At 42.3% G+C, this 23,124-nt stretch overlaps 1 protein-coding gene across 2 annotated transcripts in view; it reads left to right on the top strand.

Annotated features, from left to right (window-relative positions):
* Positions 1 to 10,905, top strand: part of HDAC2 (histone deacetylase 2) — a 28,899-nt gene extending 17,994 nt beyond the window's left edge. For both annotated transcript variants that reach the window (XM_061623656.1, XM_061623655.1), the window contains exons 9-14: positions 5,589 to 5,729; positions 7,229 to 7,337; positions 8,656 to 8,786; positions 9,717 to 9,872; positions 10,304 to 10,361; positions 10,587 to 10,905. In XM_061623656.1, coding sequence (XP_061479640.1) covers positions 5,589 to 5,729; positions 7,229 to 7,337; positions 8,656 to 8,786; positions 9,717 to 9,872; positions 10,304 to 10,361; positions 10,587 to 10,617 — 626 coding nt within the window. In that variant the 3' untranslated portion in view covers positions 10,618 to 10,905. The remainder of the gene's footprint in view (positions 1 to 5,588; positions 5,730 to 7,228; positions 7,338 to 8,655; positions 8,787 to 9,716; positions 9,873 to 10,303; positions 10,362 to 10,586) is intronic.
* Positions 10,906 to 23,124: the final 12,219 nt, after the last annotated feature.

The following is a 23,124-nucleotide window of genomic DNA, read 5'->3' as shown; positions in this document are numbered from 1 at the left end:
CTTAACAGCGACTGGTTTTTTTTTTCTTCTGATGGGATGCATTAATTTTTCATCATATTTCTTTCCCATTCATAAGAGTTTACTTTGTTTCTGCTCTGAACCCCTTTTATTTTTTCCTTTATCTTAATTTTTTTAAAAAAACTTACACTAAATGACTGCACCATCAAATGATGGCGTAATCACATATTCAGACGCTTTGTTGGGCAGCAGCAGTGAAGAGCAGGTATGCATCCTTTTGGGTCTTTTGCATCTAAAGCAACATATGAAAAAGATGCTCCCCATAGTGATCTTTATACCCAGTACTTTGATTTTATGTGATTTTAGGAAAGATACTTAAGTCTTGGTAGGCAGACATCATGTGTAGAGAAATCAAGTGATGTATATGTGAAAGAGCCATTAAAGATGGCACAATGTGTGAAATACTGTATGAATAGTGTCAGAGCTTGGAAGATTACTTTTAAAAAGTAATAAATTACAGTTACATGGCCCAAAAAAGTAGCAATTACCGTTACAATTACAATTGCTCTGAAAGTAACTGATTACTTTGCTTTTTGTCAAAAGTAATCACTACAGTTACATTTCAGTTACTTTTTTTAAAAAAAAACCACCTACAAGGTGCTGGCCTTGGCTGCTGCACATCTAAGTAGCCTAAAACAACATTAAAAATAAACAAACACATACAGTGGTAGTAGAAAAATTATTTTTATCCATGATAGCGATGATGGTCTCTCCGCTGGTAAGGGAGGTGGGGAGGGAGGCAGAGGCCACTATACAGATCTTTGCACATCAAACCAAGTGCCAGCCAGCCAGTGTAATCTCTCTCATTTAACCACCTCCCGGACCTTGCCCTGCCACCAACTAAGGGACACTCACTCAAGCAAACATTTTCCCCTGAGATGCAAAAAAGTTAAAATACTGCAAATGCAGCACAGTAGCCAGAGAGGGTGGTGGAGGCCACTTTGTGTGTCAAGTGCAAGCACACACATGTTGTCATCTTTAACCTCCACAGTTCTTTATCTCCATTCTGCTGCTGCCCCCTTCTCCTCCTTTATCCATGTTCTTGCCCTCCGGCTCCTTTTTCCCTCCACTCCATTTTTTTAAACAATTGCTTTCTCCATTCCACCCTGTCTCACTCTCCACCTCCTCCCTTGTCACCTCCTAGCCACCCAGAGACCATGATGATGAAAGTTAAAGAGGAAAGCACAAAAGCAGGACTACAGCTGAATGCCAAGAAGACTAAAATAATGACAACAGAAGATTTATGTAATTTTAAAGTTGACAATGAGGCCATTGAACTTGTCAAGGATTAATACCTCGGCACAGTCATTAACCAAAATGGAGACAACAGTCAAAAGGCTAGGACTGGGGAGGATAGCTATGAGAGAACTAGAAAAGGTCCTCAAATGCAAAGATGTATCACTGAACACCAAAGTCAGGATCATTCAGACCATGGTATTCCCGATCTCTGTGTATGGATGTGAACGTTGGACAGTGAAAAAAGCAGATAAGAGAAAAATCAACTCATTTGAAATGTGGTGTTGGAGGAGAGCTTTGCGCATACCATGGACTGCAAAAAAGACCAATAAGTGGGTGTTAGAACAAATTAAACCAGAACTATCATTAGAAGCTAAAATGTTGAAACTGAGGTTAGCATACTTTGGAGACATCATGAGAAGACATGATTCCCTAGAAAAAACAATAATGCTGAGAAAAACAGAAGGGAGTAGAAAAAGAAGAAGACCAAACAAGAGATGGATTGATTGCATAAAGGAAACCACAGACCTGAACTTACAACATCTGAACAGATGCTCTTGGAGGTTGCTGATACATAGGGTCGCCATATGTCGAAATTGACTTGAAGGCACATAACAACAACAATAAATGGCATGGTCACTGCACATCTTGGAGACCATTGCCTCTGTTACGTCCCGCTCTAAAATAAATGAAGTATAATTTACTAAACTTTTTAAGGGTGAAATGACATTGTGTCCAGAACCAGAAATAAGGAGGTGAGTCTCAGGTAAATGGGTTTAATTAGGACCACATTTGCATTCTGAAGGCAAGGCTAGTGCTGCATACACACCATACAGTTAAAACACCTTATTTCCCTCAAAGAATCCTAGGAACTGTAGTTTACCCCTCCCAGAGCTACAATTGCCAGCATCCTTAACAAATTACAGTTCTCAAGATTCTTTGAGGGAAATAACGTGCTTTAAATTACTGGTGTGTATGCAGTCTAGGGAGGACTGCTGCCTGGAACCCTGGAGAGTCACTGGCAGATCCAATAGTATAAAGCAGCTTTCTATGATCCTGTATAACATTACCATATGGGAAGCTAGCTCTTCCTTCTCCTGCAGGCATTACCTACAGATTATTTGGATGAGTCTGCCTTTGCCCAGGGATGGGGCATCAGTTCTCATTACCCATTTCCCCAAGACATACCCTTTCTGGTAAGTAAGTTAAAGTTAAAAGGGCCAATTCATACGTTCTTGTCTGTGGTCACAAGGCCCTCAGTGACTCTACTCACTGCCTCAGTTCCATATAAAGTAGTGCTACAACTTATTACAATCAGATAAATAGTATAAATTCAACCTTTTTAAATAGCATAATAGACAATTAGGCAAGAGAAAATCAACTCACTTCCTAACCGCCATACATCAATCAAACCATTAAACAAACCAATACAATTAAATTCCCAGCCCCCTATATAACAACTTCATCTAACTAGAGCTGGACATACCATTCTGTTCACTCAAAGATACCCTTACATGATCAACATGCTCACATTCATCAAACACAATCAATTAAATTTTTACAAGTGTAAAACTAATTATAAGAAATATATCCACACATAATTAAAATACACCATGTCATCAAAACATTAAAAACAGTGATTATTAAAATGTACAATGAAACAAATGTCTGGCATGTTCCAGCCTTATCCCATAGGGCTCCATGGAGCCCTTTTTTTTTTTTGTCCTTCTGTCCTGAAGTTAATGCTATGCTCCAAAGAGCTGATGGGAAATTACCATTATGCTATGTTGTTATTACTGGAATGAATTCATATGGGAATCAGCCAGAACTCCATTAGGGGTTCCAGATGCTCACTGAGGGGAAACAGTTGGGTTTTTTTAAGTTTCTTAAACAGTTTCTTAGAAATGATGAAGTATTTATTCAGGATTTGTTCACTGGCATTTTATAGTAGGTGGCAAGATTTTCTTCTTTCTCACATCCCTCAAACACCACTGCCAATCTGTTTTCACAAGACTCTCCAGACTGATCCCTATAGGGGTATGTGACCCCTCTACGAGCACATGGTCTCCAGGGGACCAATCCGAAGAGGTTTAAATACCTTAGGTCAAAATAGGGTGTTGGAAATGGACCCTGAAGGGGTCCATTTCCGCCCCCCTCTCCAGATGTGTCCAAAGTATGATAAGCTCAGTTTCATCATTTTGGCTTCTAGTGACAGTTCTGGTTTAATTTGTTCTAACACCCAATTATTTGTCTTTTTCACAGTCCATAGTATGCACAAAGCTCTCCTCCAACACCACATTTCAAATGAGTTTTTCTCTTATCAGCTGTTTTCATTGTCCAACTTTCACATCCATACATTTAACATACAGGGAAGTAAAATGCTTCTAGTGGTAGCTTTTAAATTAACTTATTTATTGAAAGATAAAAGTTACAGATATAAACTATGAGCTTGTATTAGTTTCATTCTGAAAAAAGCTGGAAGTGTACACTAGTCACGGAATTGGTTAAAAAGAACATACTGCAAGAACAGAAGGCTCCCATAATAAGTGGACTGTACATAATTTAAGAGCATGTTCTCTAGAGACAGAACAGCCACCAATTATAGCGGACAGGACCAAATACTGCTAGCTGTACATTTTCCATGGGCTTTTCTATTAAATGCATGATTTGCAGACTCTAGATTCAAAGGAAGCCTTAATTTGCTTATTTCTTTGCTATGCACATTTTTAAATGAAAATTCTGTTTTGGATAGCTATGTACTTTTCGCTATTTGCAAACCTATAAAAGAATTATAGTATATACATATTCAATATTATATACAGTACAGCAAAGTGACACTAGCAGAAACATCTTACTGATAATCCATGAACATTGATTTTCACATCAACCCTGGTTGTTTGCACCCAATATAAGTACCACAAAAAAAAACCATATTATAATACTAACCCATATTATTATTATTATACTAATGATATTAAACATCAGACAACATACAACAGATTTACTGTTTGAGTAACGCAAACTACTGAAGATGCAGGAAGGAAAAAGGATTTTTAACATATATAATGGAAATGTTTTAAAACTAAGGCTCTCTGGATAAATATTGTTGGATATAAACTCACACAGCACCCTGAAGTAATCACGTTGGGATGTATAACTGAACTGGAATAGTTGGTAATATGTTATAAATGGCAGATTGATTGCTGCCAATTAGAAACCCCTATTTGCTAGGTACTGTCAGGACGAGTGGGGTGGCAGTGGGACGAGCGGAGAAGGCAACGGGACGAGTGGTGGGCAGTGGGATGAGTGGAGGAGGCAACAGGAGTAGTGGGGGAGGCAGTGGGATAGGGGGGACAGTGGGACAAGCGGAGGAGACAACGAGAGTAGCGGAGGAGGCAATGGGAGTAGTGGGGGAAGCAATCGGACAAGTGGGGGGGCAGTGGAATGAGCGGAGGAGACAATAGGAGTAGCGGAGGAGGCAACGGGAGTAGCGGAAGCAACAGGACGAGTGGGGGGCAGTGGGACGAGCGGAGGAGACAACAGGAGTAGCAGAGGAGGCAACAGGATGAGTGGAAGGGGCAGCAGGACGAGCGGGCTGGAAAGGGTAACACACATACATTGTCACTCATCTCCATTTTGCTACTGCTGCCTTCTGCTTTATTCTTGCCCTCCGGTGTGGTCTGGCTTTCTACTTCCTCCCTCGTGCTTCTAAGCACAGAGCACGAGGGAAGGAAGTGTGACGTTGTCCAGAAGCCCAGTTTGAGGCACGTGTTTCGTCTACCAATCAGAGGAGCAGAAGACTTCCCCTGCTCCCCCCCCCCAGTAACGTCCAATTGTAACGCCAGAAACGTTACCGTTGCTGCTAAAAGGTAGGGAAATTACTAGTCGTTCTATTACTAGAAAAATGTAATGAAGTTACCCACTTGTTACTTTAAAAAGTAATGAATTACAAGTGACTCGATATTTCTAATGAGTTACTTCCAAGCTCTGGATAGTGTTTTGCTATAATGGCATTGATAATGTATGCAGTGTATTGATTTTGTATGTAGATCACAGAATTATTATGTTTATTGGGTTAAACTGCATTTTCATCAGTGTGCTTTTATGACACCTGTAAAAAAAATCTGTATATGGCTATCTCACTGTCATAAATGCAAAACAGAAAATCAGATTCCAAAATTGAGATGATTGTAGTTGTATCCCTTCAGTTGTGTTTAGTTTAGTTTTTAGAGATGAGACTCCTGTATATACATCTTAATAGTGTAATCTTGAAATAAAGATAATTTACATAATTGCATGTCTTTAGTGGGTTTTTTTATCCTTATTTATGGTAGGCCATGCTAAATGTGTGGAAGTTGTGAAGACTTTCAACTTGCCTCTTCTGATGCTTGGAGGAGGTGGATATACCATACGGAACGTTGCTCGATGTTGGACTTACGAGACTGCTGTTGCCTTAGATTGCGAAATTCCTAATGGTAAATATTATAAGGAGTACCACAGCTGATACAAGGGGTGTAAATTGTCTCATTATGAGGAATGGCAGTGACACATTCAGTGTCTGGAATCTTCCACAATCATTCAGGTCTTGCTATTGGTGCGTGGATGTCCTAAACAAGGCAGTATTATTTACTAGATAATGTATGATCATTGTGAATTTGAAATTTACAACCCTCAAATACTGATGGATTTTTAGATAGAAAATTAGAGATCTTGTAAAATGTGGAGTTTGTAGCTGATTTAACATGGGGTATTAAAACAAAGAAAGAAAATGTGACAATCTTCAAGCATGGTCCAGGCAAAGTCCTGCTCATTTCATTGAAGGAGTTGAGCACGTGCTAAACCTTTCTCATTGAAATCAGTGCACTTAAAAATATTTTTCCCTGGGCCCTTAGTATTCTGTAGCTGCAAATATATTTATTGCAGTATAGTATATCTTCACATACGGCCTATAGAGAGGATTCCCTGGTGACTTACAGAAAGATTCTTATATCATAGTCATTATTTGATCTACATTATTTGTGCTAGTGGTTGAAATCATTAAGAAGCAGGTAGCTCTCTTGAACCATGTGGTTTCTGGCTCATTAGTCAGGCTCTTAGCTTCAAATAGCCTATCTAGATGGATGTCTTTTTGGGAAGCACAGAAGTTTTATAAAGCATTAATGATATGCATAGAAATCTGCATTAACCCTGTATGAGTAAGGGTATTCATTGGCCTGATTCACACACACTGAAATACAGTTTAAAATAAACTGTGGTTTAATGCACATAAGCATTTTGCTCCTCCTGGCTTCTGATTGTGCTGTATTAGAGGGGAAAGGAGCTAGAGTGTGGCTTGCTGTAACATGCAGACCTGGAGCTCATGTTGGTTTCTCTCCAAACCAACCATGACCAGTATGCCAGGGTATGTTCATGACTTACTGCCATGGTTTGTTTTGAGGAAGCAAAGCCCTGGTTCACATGTCATGACAACCTTGTGTTGGGCTGGTTTTCCCCTGCCATCATTTAACTTTACATTAATAAATACCAAGTTTTTAGGTCTTAACAGCATAATTTGTAGTGTGTACAATGTACTGAGGAGGCCTCATTTTTACATGACAGTGGAACTTACAGGTTTCTCCTATAGAAGAGAACTGTAGTACATTTAATCTTGAAAAAAGTATTCATTCTTTAGGATAAATTGGGATTCTTCCTAATTTCTGTATTCTGGATCAAAATATAATTCTGAGTCATAACATGTCTACAGTATCGCCTAGAACTCCTCATGAATCTTATTTTGAATGTGTATCGAATCTTTGAGAACTATCACATGATGTATTACAGTCATGTTCACAGTTATGAATTTGTTCCTTTTTCTGCATTAAGAAAATGAAAAGTAATGTTTTCAGCAGTGTGTCATATAAGATATGATATGATGCACAATCTGAGAAACAACAAGGTTGTCTTAAGCTATTATTCCTCAATTTTGTTTTAATAGAATTGCCATATAATGACTACTTTGAGTATTTTGGACCAGATTTCAAGCTACATATTAGTCCATCAAATATGACAAACCAGAACACTCCAGAGTATATGGAGAAGATTAAGTAAGTATTAATGCCATAGATAATATAGACATAGATAATATAAAGGTCTGAATCTTTCCAATTATTTTACACAACTATGAGTAAATATGCATTTGGAAAGGGAGGACTAATAAGGTCCTGGATTCTTGGGACAGCAGGAGGAATTACTGCTTAAAAAGGGGTGATGCTAGAAAGTCAAACATTGTATTCATTTAATGTCCCCTTGCTGCTGAAAGGCTCTTTGATCAGTGGATGCTTCTGTCAGTGGAACAGGGAAGGAGGCAATTTTCACCAATTCCCCTGCTTCCCTGGGCCACATCCAATGTTGTTCTGAAGGGTGAACCAATCCTCTGGAGCAGATTTCTGGGGGAGGGGTATTGAGGAGAGTGGAAATCAGGGGAAAAAACCCTTCCCATTCCATTGATTGAACCTTCTGTCGCTAGAGGGACACCATTGGATAAAACTGAGACTTCTTTGTTATTGTCACAGGGTTGTATTCAGCTACTGTAAGTTATACTTAGAATGAAATGGAAAAATGGAAATGGACTGCCTTCAAGTCGATTCTGACTTATGGCGACCCTATGAATAGGGTTTTCATGGTAAGCAGTATTCAGAGGGGGTTTACCATTGCCTTCCTCTGAGGCTGAGAGGAGTGACTGGCCCAAGGTCACCCAGTGTGCTTCATGGCTGTGTGGGGATTTGAACCCTGGTCTCCCAGGTCGTAGTCCAACACTGTAACCACTATGCCACATTGGCTGTTTACTTAGAATAGACACATTGAAATCAGTGGTCTTCAGTTAGTCAAGTTCATTGATTTCATTGGGTCTATTCAGAGTATGATTTAGATGGCTACAGTCCTCGATGTTTTATTGGTTTTAATTTTTTTTTATTTTTTTCAAAATTTGGTCTATCATTAAAACCCTATTTGCTTAAAGGTAAACTAGTTATTTTTGCAGAAGAGCTATTAAGTCTCAGGAAAGTGTTTTGTCAGTAGATATGCAGCATACATAATCATATTATCACTTTAAAATTATGTTGCTGATTGTTAATACTCCCAGAGTAATAAGCTCTGGGAGCTTGCATTTTTTAAAACATGCATACCTCTAACCATAGATATTCCATCTGACGCATGCCCACTTGTGTATTTTCTTTGGATACCATGGCCTGCCTTTTGCAAGAAAGTTACCCTAGTCCTCTTGCTTTATAACTGACTTTTCACCTTATTTTCCTACCATTATTAGGTAGCTGGGTATTTTTTTTGAGGAAGAGAACTAAGAAATCTCCCAACATATTGAGAAGAAAGTTGTAACATCTTTTCCCTGGATTGTTTGCTTTGCAGACAGCGTTTGTTTGAGAACTTGCGCATGTTGCCCCACGCTCCTGGTGTGCAGATGCAGTCTATTCCTGAAGATGCTGTTCATGAAGATAGTGGTGATGAAGATGGGGAAGATCCAGACAAACGTATTTCTAGTAAGAATGGGCTAACATTACAAGGCTTGGTATAAAATCTAAGCAATTTTGTAAAAATGTCACAGCAAAAGATTGTCTAAATGCATATGATTTTAGGATTGGCTTTAAAAAATAATAAGCTTTCCCCCAGAGGCAGCTTATTTGTTGATTTTGTCACCAGTTCTGGTTATTCCCTAGCCCCTCTGCCTTCATGTCCTGATACATTATTGCTATCTTCCTCACAACACAGTAGAGCTAATTTGTTTGGTCTGGATGGTCATTTTATGTCGGTCTGTCTTGTTTAGGCACTTCTGTTCCACCCTCTTTTATTATTACTTCTTTCACTGACTGATTTTAAATTCGTCCTCCTTCAAGTATAGATTTCTGCTATCAGAATGGGGGGTAATTTTTGCCAATTTCCCCTATAGTTACCAGCCTCACTTAAAAAAAATGATTCTGAAGTGTTGAGAGACTCTTCAGAACAGATTTTGTTTGGGGGGGTGTCCTGGGGGCACAGGATGGAGGGGGAACTGGCAAAAATCACCTTTTCTCCTTTAGCAGATGCTTCCCTTGTTCTTGGGCAAGGGCACCAGTTACATACACAGTCCTTGCATATTGGACCAACTCAGTGAAATTATGGCAACGTTTGCCTCAAACCTGTATAAGAGCTAGTGTACACATTGCACTTACCACAACGATGCTGTTGAAACTTTATCCCCATGATGAGTTCATTCCCCACCCACCGTCTGTAGTGTAGAATTTCCTTCCAGATAATTGCTGTCATGTGGAAAGCCTTTTCATGATGACAGTGATCAATGCAGCGACTTATTTTGGGAAGAGAACTTGTCACTGAATAACTTTTTTGTTAGCATCTTCATGGTGAGAAAAATACAATGCACAAGAAGACAACCTTGTAGGAATCTTTTTTCTACCCTGCTCTTTTAATTCTAGTTCGTGCATCAGATAAGCGGATAGCCTGTGATGAAGAATTTTCTGATTCTGAAGATGAAGGGGAAGGTGGACGTAGAAATGTTGCAGATCACAAGAAAGGAGCAAAGAAAGCCCGACTAGAAGAAGATAAAAAAGAGATAGAAGACAAAAAAGCTGGTAAGATGTCCATGTCTAAACCTGTTCTGAAAGCAGTGGGATTTGCTTCCAACTAAATATTGTTAGAATTAGGTCAGGCCTGCACAGTTAGACTACCTGCATTTGCTCTAAACAGCTGGTGTGTCATGCATCTCATAGGCCATTATCTATAACTGGTGGGCTGCCTTTGGTTTGGGTCTAAGTTGTGCATTTCTGGGTTAGGCTGTAGGTGAGAATTTTTATCTTTCCTAGAATATCTCCTAGTTTAACCTTTCTAATACTCATTCTTCATTTAAAAGTATCATGAAATGAATAGACATTTTGCAGAGCTGCATTTTTGCTGGAATCCTTATATCAGTGTTAATTTTCATTGTAATTTGTTAACAGCTGAGTTTCCAGTTGTCATTTGAAAAAATTATTTATGTAAACCTGCCACTGTCCATTATTTTTAGATATTAAAGAGGAAGATAAATCCAAGGATGGCAGTGGTGAGAAGGCAGATACCAAAGGGTAGGTAAATTGTGGCTATCCTATAATGTTTCTGCCTTGGAACAGTCATTAACTATGAAATGTAATTATGCACCTGTTATCCATTATCGATGACAATAAATCAGTGTCAGTACTATGAAAAATTTATAATGTGAGCAGTGCAACCCTTACTGTTCTTAAACAAGCAGAGAATAGCATTAAATTGTGACCCATGTTAACAGTTGGCTTTTTACCCCCTCTAAACAGCACAAAGTCAGAACAGCTCAGCAATCCTTGACTGTAAAGCCTCACATCAATTAACGGACACAATATGAAAGGGGGGGGAAGTTAAAAGGAACTTTTCACATGGGAAGAGACTGTTGATTTTCATTTTGTACTATTTGGCATGGAGCGTATTTATTTTTAAACAACTGTGTTTTTGTTTTTGGCAAGTTGTATTGTGAATTTTCTAATTATGATGCAAAATTTTGTTCCTTCCACCAGGCTTTAAGTAATAGTATTCAACATGGATGTGAGTTATTATGTTAGATATCTAATGATCTATTAAAATTTGCCTTTTCCTGAATTGATTTTACCCTTTTTGTAATTATATCTTTATTAAAAAAAATTGTACTCAGCCGTCTTGTCCATCACTGCCTAGTAAACACTCACATAAATTTCACACTAGTTAAGACAGTTATGAAGAAGTATAGTGATGTTTGAAATTGCACTGAATTATGTTGGACAGTTCACAAAGAATGCTACTTCTATAACTTCTTTGGGGCAAACAATGCATGTTTGATTGAAAGCGTACTTCTCCTGGGTATGGATTAACTGGAAGATTAGTCAGGAAAATGATACTTGGAGCAATTATAGTCAACTAATTAAGAGCCAGTGCGGTGTAGTGGTTAAGGTGTTGGACTACGACCTGGGAGACCTGGGTTCAAATCCCATATAGCCATGAAGCTCACTGGGTGACCTTGAGCCAGTCACTGCCTCTCAGCCTCATGAAAACCCCATTCACAGGGTCGCCATAAGTCGACTTGAAGGCAGTACATACATACATAATTAAACTACAATTATATTCAAGCATTCCATGATAAGAGGTGCAGTAACTTAAGAGAAACTTCTAAAAGAAAGAGCAAACTCTGATATTTGATATCTATTCCATGTCATCTGTACCCTCCCACAGGTACTTGACAGATACCCCAACCAAGAACCAGCCAGGTAGAGGACATATAGCTGGCAGACATGTGGGCCAATCCCAAGTCCTCAGCTGAGGTGGTATTATTTTTTTGGTGGCCTATGAGGAACTGGGTTCTACGAGGAACTGGGGTTGACCTGGGGTTCTTTGTTGGCACTGGTGGGGATGAAGCTATGCTTTCCATGAAATGAACCCTGTCCCCCTCTATCCTAAGGACAGGACAACTTTGGGTGAGAGCCAAAACAGGTGTGGGCAAGCCTGCAGCAGGAGTGGCTGTACTTGCCCAGATTATATTCCCAGCATACTCACTTTGTCTGATCTTTCTCGGGCCTTTCCAAAATATGTGGTCTCACCAACTCCAACCACAGCTTATCATGGAAGAAGTCCAAAGGGGCCTTCAGACTGTGAGAGGCCCGACAGTGGATGGCTTCATCATAGGTGATAGCCACCATGTCGCCTGTAAGGAGTCTAGTCCAGAGCACTACCCCTTGATGACTGTGCAAGTGCCAACCACGTTCACGATACTCATACAAGACTATTCCGGCAAACACATTGTAATCCTTCAGCCAGTTGTCGAACGTTATTTTTGCCATGGGCCTTTTATTTATCTCCCCTTCTCACTTTCTTACTTCACTCTTGCTTTTCTCCATTTCTGAGCATAGAAGGGAAAAGAGATCAACAATATTCTCCCTGACCTTTTGGGGCAGGTGGATCCTAGGAGGGCCCTTGTGGGCCTTGAAAGTGGAGACCAATCCACTTTGGCTGGAATCTCAAACTTCCTGAGGAGCCTCTTCCTCCCACTGTTCCTTGCACCTCCTGCACAATGCCACCTCTGGAAACTGAGCAGGTGTCATCTAATAAGGTGTTGACCTCTTATCAGAGGATGATGACTCACCTGTCATTCCTCTACTCCCTCTGCAGCCTTGGGTCCTTGCTGCCACACACACTTTGAGTCCCTCTTCCTTTCTGCTGATTGCTGCCAGCACCCCTAGTAGGTGAATGGACACCCTTCCAGGCCTGTTTCTGGGAGGCATTCAAGGGGGCCTGCACCACCAGTACAAGTGGAGTCTGCACATCCTGCCACCCCACGAGCTCCATGCATTGAACAAGAACACGAGACAGACCCAAGAGGACAGAGGTACTGTCTGTACATGCATAGGCTTGTAAAGTTTTGGGTGATGCAGTGACAGCAATTGGCCTCCTATTTTTCCTGTCACTAGCTCTGCCTTGTGGGTGCGAAGGGCTTGGCTGCTTGTGGGAAGCTGCCTTCTTCTGAGGTGCAATACCCTAACTCAAAAGTGAAGGGAAAAGGGTGTGAGGAAAACATCCCTTCCACTCGTTGGCCCAAGGAGAGGCTCTGGATCTCAACACCATCATTATCACCACCACCAATAACATCACCGCCAACCTCATCATTATGGTCTGTGACCCTGCTGATGCGTTTCAGCTCCTTGATCGTATGCTGTGGCCAAGCAGCTGTTTCAACAGACCTGCAAATCTCTCTGGGATTTGAGCAGATACTCCCAGAGTTACAAAGTCCACCCCCAACCCTACCAATATATGTTTTAGCTCAGTATTGTCTGCACTGACTTAGCAGCAGCTCTCTAGAGGTTCAGACAAGGAGTCTTTTCCAGCCCTACCTGGAGATGCCAGGGATTTAACCTGGGACCTTCTGCATGCAAAGCCAATGCTTTGTCACTGAGCTGCAACACTTGCCCCGAAAATGGTGGTGGTTGAAGCAAGGAGATTGATAATGTGAAGTGTGCATTCTCCCTGTGCTAAGTTTAAGCCAGGAGCCAAGGTTGGGCCAACTGAAACTGCACATGACTAGCCAACTGCAGCCAAAACAAGAAAAAACCCCTCTGAAGGATGGGCCACTTCCATGATGAGAAAAACCTCCCTTTTCCAAATACTCGAGTTCCACCTGCAGCACAGAAAAATGGTTGCCGGGATTTGTAACGGTGGCTACAACATGTAATACTATGCTGCCTATAGGGCTCAATGCCACCTAGCATCTTATGCATGCCTCTTAAGTTTATGCCACTACCTCCACTAGAATAACATGCATATTTAAGAAGACCCACCTCACTCTTCTAAAAGGGGGAAAATTTTATTTTTCTGTCGTTGCAATGCTTTACTAAGGGGCAATATGGAACTGCAGCCTATATTCTGGCTGCTCCTTTGCCGGATCAGGCTCCTGCTTGTCAGCTGCCCATCCCTCTCCTCACACAATCTCAGGAGTCTTTGATCCTGCTTGAACACCACCTCATGAATCTTGATGCTTGAAGGGCTTGGTCCCGTTGCCTCCGCTGCTGTGCTGCTCTTCCGCTTCCTGGTCTGGTGCATCATTTTCTGGAGTCCTCATCGCCAATCCTCTTTGTGGAAGTTGCTGCTGACACTGAAGTGTCTCTAGGCATATGGTCTTGGTGCGGCCCAAAGCAGAGGGTTTCCCTGTTTGGTCCTTGCCAAATCAACCCATGCCCCCAGTTTGGGTCCCAGCAGGGCTAAAGGAACATACCACCCAGCACCTCCACAAGCCTGATTGGCTCTTTCCCCCTCACCACACATGAAGTGCAATGATGCCCGCTGCTAAAAGCAGCAAGCTGGGATTTCTGAACATTCCATGGTAGAGAATAGCATAGATGTGGCCTTCCAACCAGAACACATCCCCCAGTCAATATATCACTTCCACCATCCATATCCAAGTCCCAAATATCTGAAAGACCGCCTCCTTACCTAAAGACCCTCTTGGGGGTTGAGATCAGCAGAGGGGGCCCATTTGGTAGTCCTAGGGGTGGCCCGAGAGCAGGGCCAGCACCAGAGGGTGGCCAGGTTGGGCCCCGGCTGAGGGCCCCTCAGGGTGGCAGGGTGGTGCTCCTGTTCCGTGGCAACATTGGGTCCTGTAATCCATGCCTGCTGCAGATCGTGGAGAAGGAACTCCCAGGTACCCCCCATACAGACAGAAAGCCCATCTGCATGCTCCGCTTACCTCTCCCATCAGTAGGGGCTTCCCTAATAGACTGACGTGCCTGTCACCATCTTGGTTGATGGCAGGCATGTACCCTATGCGCGCACATTATTTACATGACACAAGACATAGGTGGGGCACATGGGCGGGCTTATTAGTCCCACGCCACCTGTATGGGGGGTGTTGGACTATGATGACACAGGCCTGGGGCAGGCTGGTGCCCAATGGCCCAGTCATGCCTGGCACGGCCTTGCCTGTGAGAGGGCATTCTCTGGTTGCCCCTAAGATGTGGAACCCCATTCCCACCAAGGTGCGCCTGGCAACTTCATGGTACAGTTTTAAGCAAATGCTGAAGCCGCACCTCTTGACCCAGGTCTTTGGCACACTTAAGACATATATTTTTAGGACCCACCCTATTTTGTGATTTTTAATTGTTCATAATGTTGTATTTTAAAATTGTTATAGTCCGCCCTGGGATTTTTGGCTGAAGGGTGGGTAATTGATGGTGATGATCAGCAGCTCCACATGGCTGTGATGATGATGATGATACACCATCATCACAGCCAAGAGTTTGACAACCCTATTATTATTATTATTATTAATCAGAAGCAGCACTTGGCTGTGATGATTATGATAATAATACAACATCATCATAGCCACATGCTTGACAACTTTATTCATGCCGTTCCAGGCTGATAGCAAAAGGTCTGTTGACCCTGGCCTGGTGGATTGTTTGGCTTTGTGGCTTAGGTTGTACAGGCTTTTGTTGGGTGAAGAACTACAGAATTGTTGGTCAAATCGTCTGTATCCGTCAGGTATCTTGCAATTCTTCCTTTTCTCTACACCCCTGCCCCACCATCCAAGTATATCTAAGGAGGTAACCATTGAGAATCCACCAGAGAGGTAAACACTGATGTGCAGTAAGCAAACTTGTCAAGAAAAGATTATGCCCTATTGGACAGTCATTTTAAGCAATCTTACTATGACATTTGGGTTGTGCTAGTTGTGTTGCAAGTTGTGTAGCATTTAGTCATTCTTACTGCCCAAGTTGTAACACACTGATTTACAATAAAAACAGTATTTAAAGGAGGTTAGGGTTATAGTGTTGATAGGACATGTTTTTAAATCAGATTTTATGGTTTTAATATGTGGGGCATACAGATTAAAGGACGTCAAGACTTTTTATTTTAGGATTTACTACTAATTCACAATAGAGTCTGCCTTTAGCGCTACCTGGCCATGAAGTTTCTTCCTTCCTCATTGACAATACACTGATCTTTTCCCTAAAGGTTTCATTTCTTTAAAGGCATTCAACACTCACTGATATCAGCATCGGTGCTGATTTTTCAGCTTCTGCTTTAAGGTTACAGTTTAAAAAAATATTGCCACTCTGTGTGTGTGTGTGCGTGTGTGTGTGCGCGCGCTGAATTAAACAGATTTTCAATCTGAGTTACCACCATGTGTGTTCTGCTCTGTGATAAATACATTGAATGAAACGGAAATAGGAGCTTTGTGTAGATGGAGGACTTAATAAACCCATGAAAGGGAGTGGAAGATCACTTTGTGCACTCCAAGGTAACGTCTCCTCTCATGTCTATGCCACAGATAGGAAGACAGCATGAACAAAGTGCATCTAAGTTGCCCATCTGTTGAAGGGATACCCTCAGAACTCTTAACCGAGTGGGCCAAGATACATGCCACAGAAAAAGGTGAAACCAACAAAGCACCCAAGTTTGAGAGTGAGGGAAGGGGATAGATTATTTCTAGCCTCAACTTGTGATCTGAAGCAAAATCCTGCTCATATCAAAGTTTTGTTATTCCATGCAAGACTTATCCTACCTTGGTGCCTTCAGGTAGTTTCCTACATTGCTTAATTAATTAACACAACTGATTAATTAATCACAATGGCTACTGAATAGTGGTGGGACAGCTCACTGAATAGCAGGGACACAAGTAGAATTGTAAAAATGGTGCTTAGTAACCATTGTTGCTTTAAAAAATCTTGTTATCTGGATTGCTGAAAAAACCAAGTGGTTAGAGTGTTGGACTACATCCTGGTGTGTTCAATAAACCTGAATTCAGACGTCACAGAAAACTGATTAATTGAAAGCATCTGCATTTGATTTTAAATTTCCAGCACAGAAACTAGGAGGATGGAAGGGGATAGCGGACAAGACCTGTCAAAGACACATGCACGCTTGCTCACATAGTGGGAAACCATTATTTCCAGTTACATCTCAGCTGGGTCACTGCTGGAAGAAAAATGGTTGTATCGCACAAAGCAGAGAGTGGTATAGATGATTATGAATTATTATTGAGTACAATTTGCAGCATAACTGACTACTTAGTTATTATTGGAGTTTCCACATTGCTGTGGACACAACAATGTGGGGTTTTTCCCCGCTGTAGATTTAATGTTTTCACAGATGATTGTGGGATTAAAGGTAAATTTATATAAGCTTTTGCTGTGCTGATATCTAAGCAATAGGTGTACTGTTATGTCTTTCATCTTTTGAAATGTGAAGAATTTTCCTTATCAGAAGCACGAAAGTAGTAAAATTCTCACTTAGGAATCTGTTTGTGGCTCATGTTGCTAGCCAGCAGTTATCTTCTGCTAACCAGCTGTTAAATTGAAACTCATGGTACTGTAACAATATTATATGCGTTTATCATATCAAAACAAATAACCAGTTCCATCACTGAATAAAGTTGCGTATTAGCAATGAACATACACATGTGGCATATGGCCATATTTTTTAAGACTGATTTTTCCCATCTTCACAGGTACCTATTACCTAACTAATAGATACACATTTACAAACATGTAGTTTTACAGAGCAATCCACCACCACCCCTTCACACCAGGCCGGGAGGAGGTTGGATTAGGTGGAGGTGTTCTTCTGCCGGTTAAGTCAGCTACCCACCACTGACAGAGTGACAGTCCTCCTTCCACCTACCAAATTGCCACTGGCAGGATGCCCACTGACAACAACCAGCAGAAGGCTCCAAAAGATGGCATTCTGGACATGGAGAGAGGTTGAATCAACCTGGGATCTGCTGGGTCCCAAGCTGCTCTTGCTGCTCTTATGTAATTGCATTGGTCTTCATCATCCTGCCCCCCCCTCACCAGCTGCTGTTTGCCATGAGCAGCAGAGCTGTGGATGTGGCAGTGCCCCTTTTGTTCTACAATGTCCTGCCTGCTAGAGGGGGGGTGTTGGAATGGGCCCTTGGGTGTAGCCAACTAAGTCATATGCAACTCTGAGATGTGTTAAAATCAACAGATTTAGATAGTGATGACCACTGATTTCAATTAGTCTGCTTTTATGACAGAGTTGGATGCAAGCCTTAGATTCCTCCTGAGAGTGTCATCCTAAAGATGAACTCTTACGGTTAGCCTACTACTATAACTTCTGTTCTGGATCTCATTGGCATTTACAAAGGGCATTTGCAATTGTTGTTTTAAAAATACACTGTCATTTAATACAAACTAGCAATTGCTTTATGTTGAAACATGACCAAACACTGCAATGTAGACACGGTTGTTGTCATTGTTAAGTGTCCCTTTTTAATCTGTTGCAAAAATTAATTAATTTTCTGTTTCCTGGAAATCATTTACATCAGTCTTCTCAGCTTCATTGGCACATAACACTGGCACAGATGGAACAGACATATACAGTGGGCAACATTAAAAACTGGCCATTTACCATCTGCAGCCATTCTCAGCTACAGTGTTTGGTATCCTGAACTGTAAATAATGAATTATAAATAACACTCAGTGTATATTCTTAATGGATGCCAAGATCAGGAAATCTGAACTGGCAGTGGGTAAGCAGAAATAAATGCAGCCTCCCAGCTTTTAATAAGAATCCAGTGCCAATATTTTTCCAAATTGCACTGCCAGGAAACGCACATGAGTCAGCTGTGGAAAAGTATTCAGTAATTCCACGTCACACATTTGCCAATCTGTACATAAATTATATGCTCATCTGGTCCTTCTAATGTGTATTTTTAGGAGAGTATGCTTTTAAATAAGCCATAATTCTATAGAAAAGGCTTTTAGGGCATACCTGCTAATAACAGGATTTCTAGGTTACTAAAGATAGAAGTGATAGGACTGGACCCCAGCGGTTAGAGTACATGGTTTGCATACAAAAGGTTCTGAGATCAGTTCCTAGTATCTCCAGTTAGAATTGGCTAGCAGAGCTCTGCCTGGAACCTAGGAGATCTGCTGCCAATCAGGATAGACTGGCCTGGCCTAGGTGGACAAATTCTGAGCTGAGAAAAGACTGATTTATAAGTTCAGTGTGTACTTCAGTTCTATACTGTGCTAACTCCAAAGCCAAACTAAAGATTTAAGGTTCAGATTTTCTCTCCCCCACACACACACACACTTCTGCTAAATAATCTTTTTATGTGTATGAAACAAAATGGAGAGAAAGGTAGTGTTTCAAAATAATATACTGTACCATGGAAGGCATTCTTTTGCCTGACAACCTCCTATAAGCAGAGCATCAAGATTTCTCTTTCGAAAAAACAACTCACCCAGATGGATTTAGTAGACTGGAGGTCTTTTGCAGCCATGTACATAACTTTCTTCATCCTAGCAACTAAATACTGGATTTATTTTTTTATTTTTTTTGCAGAATGGGTAATTTCTTTCAGTGGTTGGAGTTGTGGGGGGAAATAAATAAATGGGACTTTGGGGTAGGATTGCCATTTTCAGTAAAAGACAGAGCCTGTGTCCCTTTAACAGTGGCATAAAATGAAGCATAAAAATCTTTTCTATCTCTGGGAAGGGAAAAAATGTCACTTGCTGAAATTCTGTCTTGTCTACAACTGTTGAAGGCAGAGACATCCTCTGTGTTGATTCTGGGAAGTCAGTGTTGGAGGGCAAATGTATAGAAGGAAAAGGGTGGAGACACAAGTAGGGATGGAGGCTAGCCTACCCTTTGAGCAAAGTGGGCATTTTCCAGGGTTTAGGGTCAACAGGGACAGGGCCGGTTCTAAAGGGCAGCCAGGTTGGGCACTGGCCCAAGGGCCCCGGAGCTACAGGAGCCCCTGAGGGGCTCTTCGCTCCCCTTCCGCGATCCGTGCCCCCCCCCACTTACCTGTAAGCAGGCTTTTTAGCATTGCCCTTAATGAAGATGGCGGCCGCAGCTTCCCTAAGGTACTGAAGCTGCCACCGCCATCTTAGTTGATGGCAGAGATGTGCGCGCATAGCACACATGTGTGCCATCAACAAACATGGTGGCAGAGGCTTCATTCCCCTTAGGGAAACCGCGGCCGCCATCTTCATTAAGGGCAATGGTAAAGACTAAACAGGTAGGGGGGCCGTGGGGGGCACACGGGGAGGCCATGCACACATGTACACACACACACCGGGGGTCCAGGGCAAGCTGATGCCCAAGGGCCCCTGCATGCTTGGAGCCGGCCCTGAACAGGGAGACAAGTTATAAAGTAATGTCAGCAGATGGAACATGCCACTCTGTTCAAAAAGAAACTCTTGCAGTACAAGATAGCTTTCAGCCCCTGCTCATGGCATGGCTGTGGGCCTGTATCAGCTCCAGCAGAAATGTATGTGGACACTTTTCAAAGCCACACTAAGGGCTGGAGCACAAATTATGCCATAAATAGCATTCCTATGGCAACTTTGACATGGGCTTGTTCACACACCCTGCTGTTACAGTCAGAATGGCTTGCCTGCAAAGGTGGTTGTCATTGCAGTTTCCATGCCTCTGCTCCATGTTCCTGGCAGCTGCAGATATAGATGTGCATATGATGCTGGTCACCCATCTAAAGCCCATTCTAAACATTACCTCAGGATGGGTGTGCATGCAAAGAAACCACTACAGGGATGCCATTTTTGCCAATATCCCCATGGCCAATGTGATAGGTCTTCAAGCCTTCAACTGTAGCTTTGAAACACTTCCATGCATATTTCTGTTAGAGCTGACACAGGCCACAGCCATACCTACAATTCATACCATTGGTGGAACTGCAAGCCATCTTGAACTGCAGGGGACTCTCCCTGAGATGCATGCCTCTTTTTGCTAGTTCTGCTTTTTCTTTCGTAGCCCTGGAAGCAGAGTGCATTAGGGTCATAGGGTTGCCAGATCAGAAGCATCCCAAACCCTAAGATTTCAGGGGCGGGCCCTAGTGATATCACGGGGCAGGCACTGGATCCAGCTGCATTCCATTGGGATGTGAGGGGATGCAGCCAGTTTCGGAGCCACAGGGGTGTGACAACAGGCCTAAATCTCCCTGGGGAAGGGAGATATGGGCCCTTTGTCACACATACCCCTGGCCTCAGAGCCAGCTGCATTCTATGGGGCGGTGAGGAGGTTTCTCCTTGCCCTGCCACTCAAATGCAGCCAGCTCCAAAGCTGGGGGGGGCACCTCAATGGGCCTTAATCTCCTTGGAGATTTGGGCCTGTTGTTGCACCCTCTGGTCGGCAAGAAACCAGAAATTGGGGTGCTCCACCCAGAGACCCAGGGAGGACTCCCCCCCACAAAAGAACAGTCTCTGGATGAAACCCAGAGACCTGGCAATGCTAGTTAGTGAGATGCAGGAAGTTTTCTTCAAAAAGACCACTGTATCCAGCACTTGCCATCACTCCTTATATTTGCAGACTCCGAGAGCATGTGCCAACAACAATGTGGCCACTGACAAAAAAGAGAGAAGCATCAACATGTTTGGTATAACAAGTTTTGCAGAAGTAGGGAGGGAAATATTTTAAACAATAAAAAACTAGGGAATAGGAAACAAAAATAGTCCCATGAGGATTGAGCACACTCAGTAACCATTGCATTTGTGTCAGTTGTAGAAACAGGAAAAAAAAAGGGGGGGATGAGGTTTCCTGAAGGAGGGCATGGCTGACTGGCAGAAACCTTTAACACCACCTGCTAGGAAGTAAGGGAAAACTTCAAGACTCTGTTTTAGGTCTACTTGTGACATTGTAGAGCTACTATGAGGGCTCTGCCCTTCCTACTTGCTCCACTCGCCAAACCCCCTACCAGCTCCTCTTGGATCCATTGCGCTCCAGCTACTTATCTTTTTCAGCAGCCCATTCCACACCTCCTCCTTCACACGAAGCCCCCTAAAGTCACCCTCTACTCAAGTGTGTTGGTAGGTGGAAGCTGAGGGCATTTGAAAGTAATTCTGCTGCCAGAGCTGGATTGAGAGAGGCACTGACTGAGATGTGCAGGTAACCACAGGCAGGCAGACATTTCCTTCCTCACCTTGAGGATGAGCTAGCCAGAGATGGGCTGACAGGCCTCACCTCCCAAGATGGCAAACACTATAGGCTGGTGTTACATCCTCCTGCTTCCCTTTAACCAGAAAGACACGTGAGTCAGAAGTGGAGTTTTCTGCTGCTTGCTTTTTACTGAACATCCTAGAAAGGAAAAGAACAGGAAAAGAAACACCCACAGGGGGCATGCCTGAATCTGTTTCTCAGGCAGCCCTAAATAATCAATGGAAGAACAATAGATTACAGACATAATCCGTCACAATAACACTGACCCAATACACTACCTCTGGTACCAAACTTTTTATTCTCCCCACTACCATGCCCACTGTCTCCTGACCTGGAGTCCTCCTGCTCCTATTGGCTCTGAGCCTTTAAAAGATGTTTGGGAGACAAATGCCACAGGTGCAGCACTTCTATCACACACAGAGGCCCAAAACAGCAACAGCTCCTCCCTCCACTCCCGCTCAGCACAATCAGCCATGAGACATGCTGCTATTGACTGCCACTGCTGTCAGTCTAGTCGACCCAGTTCACAGTGTAATAACAATCTAGCGCAAATATAGAGAGAAAACAACAACAAAGGCTTTTCAAATCCTTGAAGGGTATTCCTATATTATTGGCTTAAGTAACTTTGTTTTAACACATTCATTTATGCTTGCTTCACTTGTAGCCAGTTTTAGCTCATTGTCCAAACCAACAACTGGTGTTGGCAACATCTGCCACCCTGGGTTCCTTCTTGGAGGAAGCGCAGGATATAAATTTAATAAATAAATAAACAAACATCTATTTTTGTAAAGAGCAACCTTGTTTAAAGCTAAACCCCACCTCCCTTTAAATCAACAAGCATTCTCTGCTGCCTTCCCATTAATTATTATTTATTATGGGTGAGATCTAATCTCACACCAGTGAAAGTTTTGAGATTCCCCTTCCTCCCCTCTCCCATGCAGCCCTCTGCTGTCCCCCCCCCCCATCTCCTCTGGAGGACTTGAGCAAAATAATAATATTTTTAAAAATTCTTTTTAAAAAGTCCCAGGAGAAGAGAAAGGTCTTTGCTTGGCACAAGAATGGCATTAATGTCGGTTCCAGATGAGATTCCTCAAGGAAAACTTTCCACTGGTGAGGCTGCCACTGAAAAACCTCTCTCTCTTGTTACTGTCCTTCACACCTAATTTCTATAGATGGTGTCAAGGACCAGGTAGGCACATAGGGGAAGAAGTGTTCCTTCAGGTACTGGGGATCCAAACTATGTAGCTTTTTATATAGTAAAATCAGCACTCTGAACTGGACCCAGAAACAAGTTGGAACCTAGTGCAGGGGAGCAAGGACCAACATACTATGATCAAACTGCCTGTGCGTTATCAACACTCTATCTGCCATATTCTG

The sequence above is a fragment of the Rhineura floridana genome, chromosome 4, assembly GCF_030035675.1.
Source record: "Rhineura floridana isolate rRhiFlo1 chromosome 4, rRhiFlo1.hap2, whole genome shotgun sequence".
NCBI classification, from domain to species: domain Eukaryota; kingdom Metazoa; phylum Chordata; class Lepidosauria; order Squamata; family Rhineuridae; genus Rhineura; species Rhineura floridana.
This window is presented reverse-complemented; position numbering and strand designations above follow the sequence as displayed.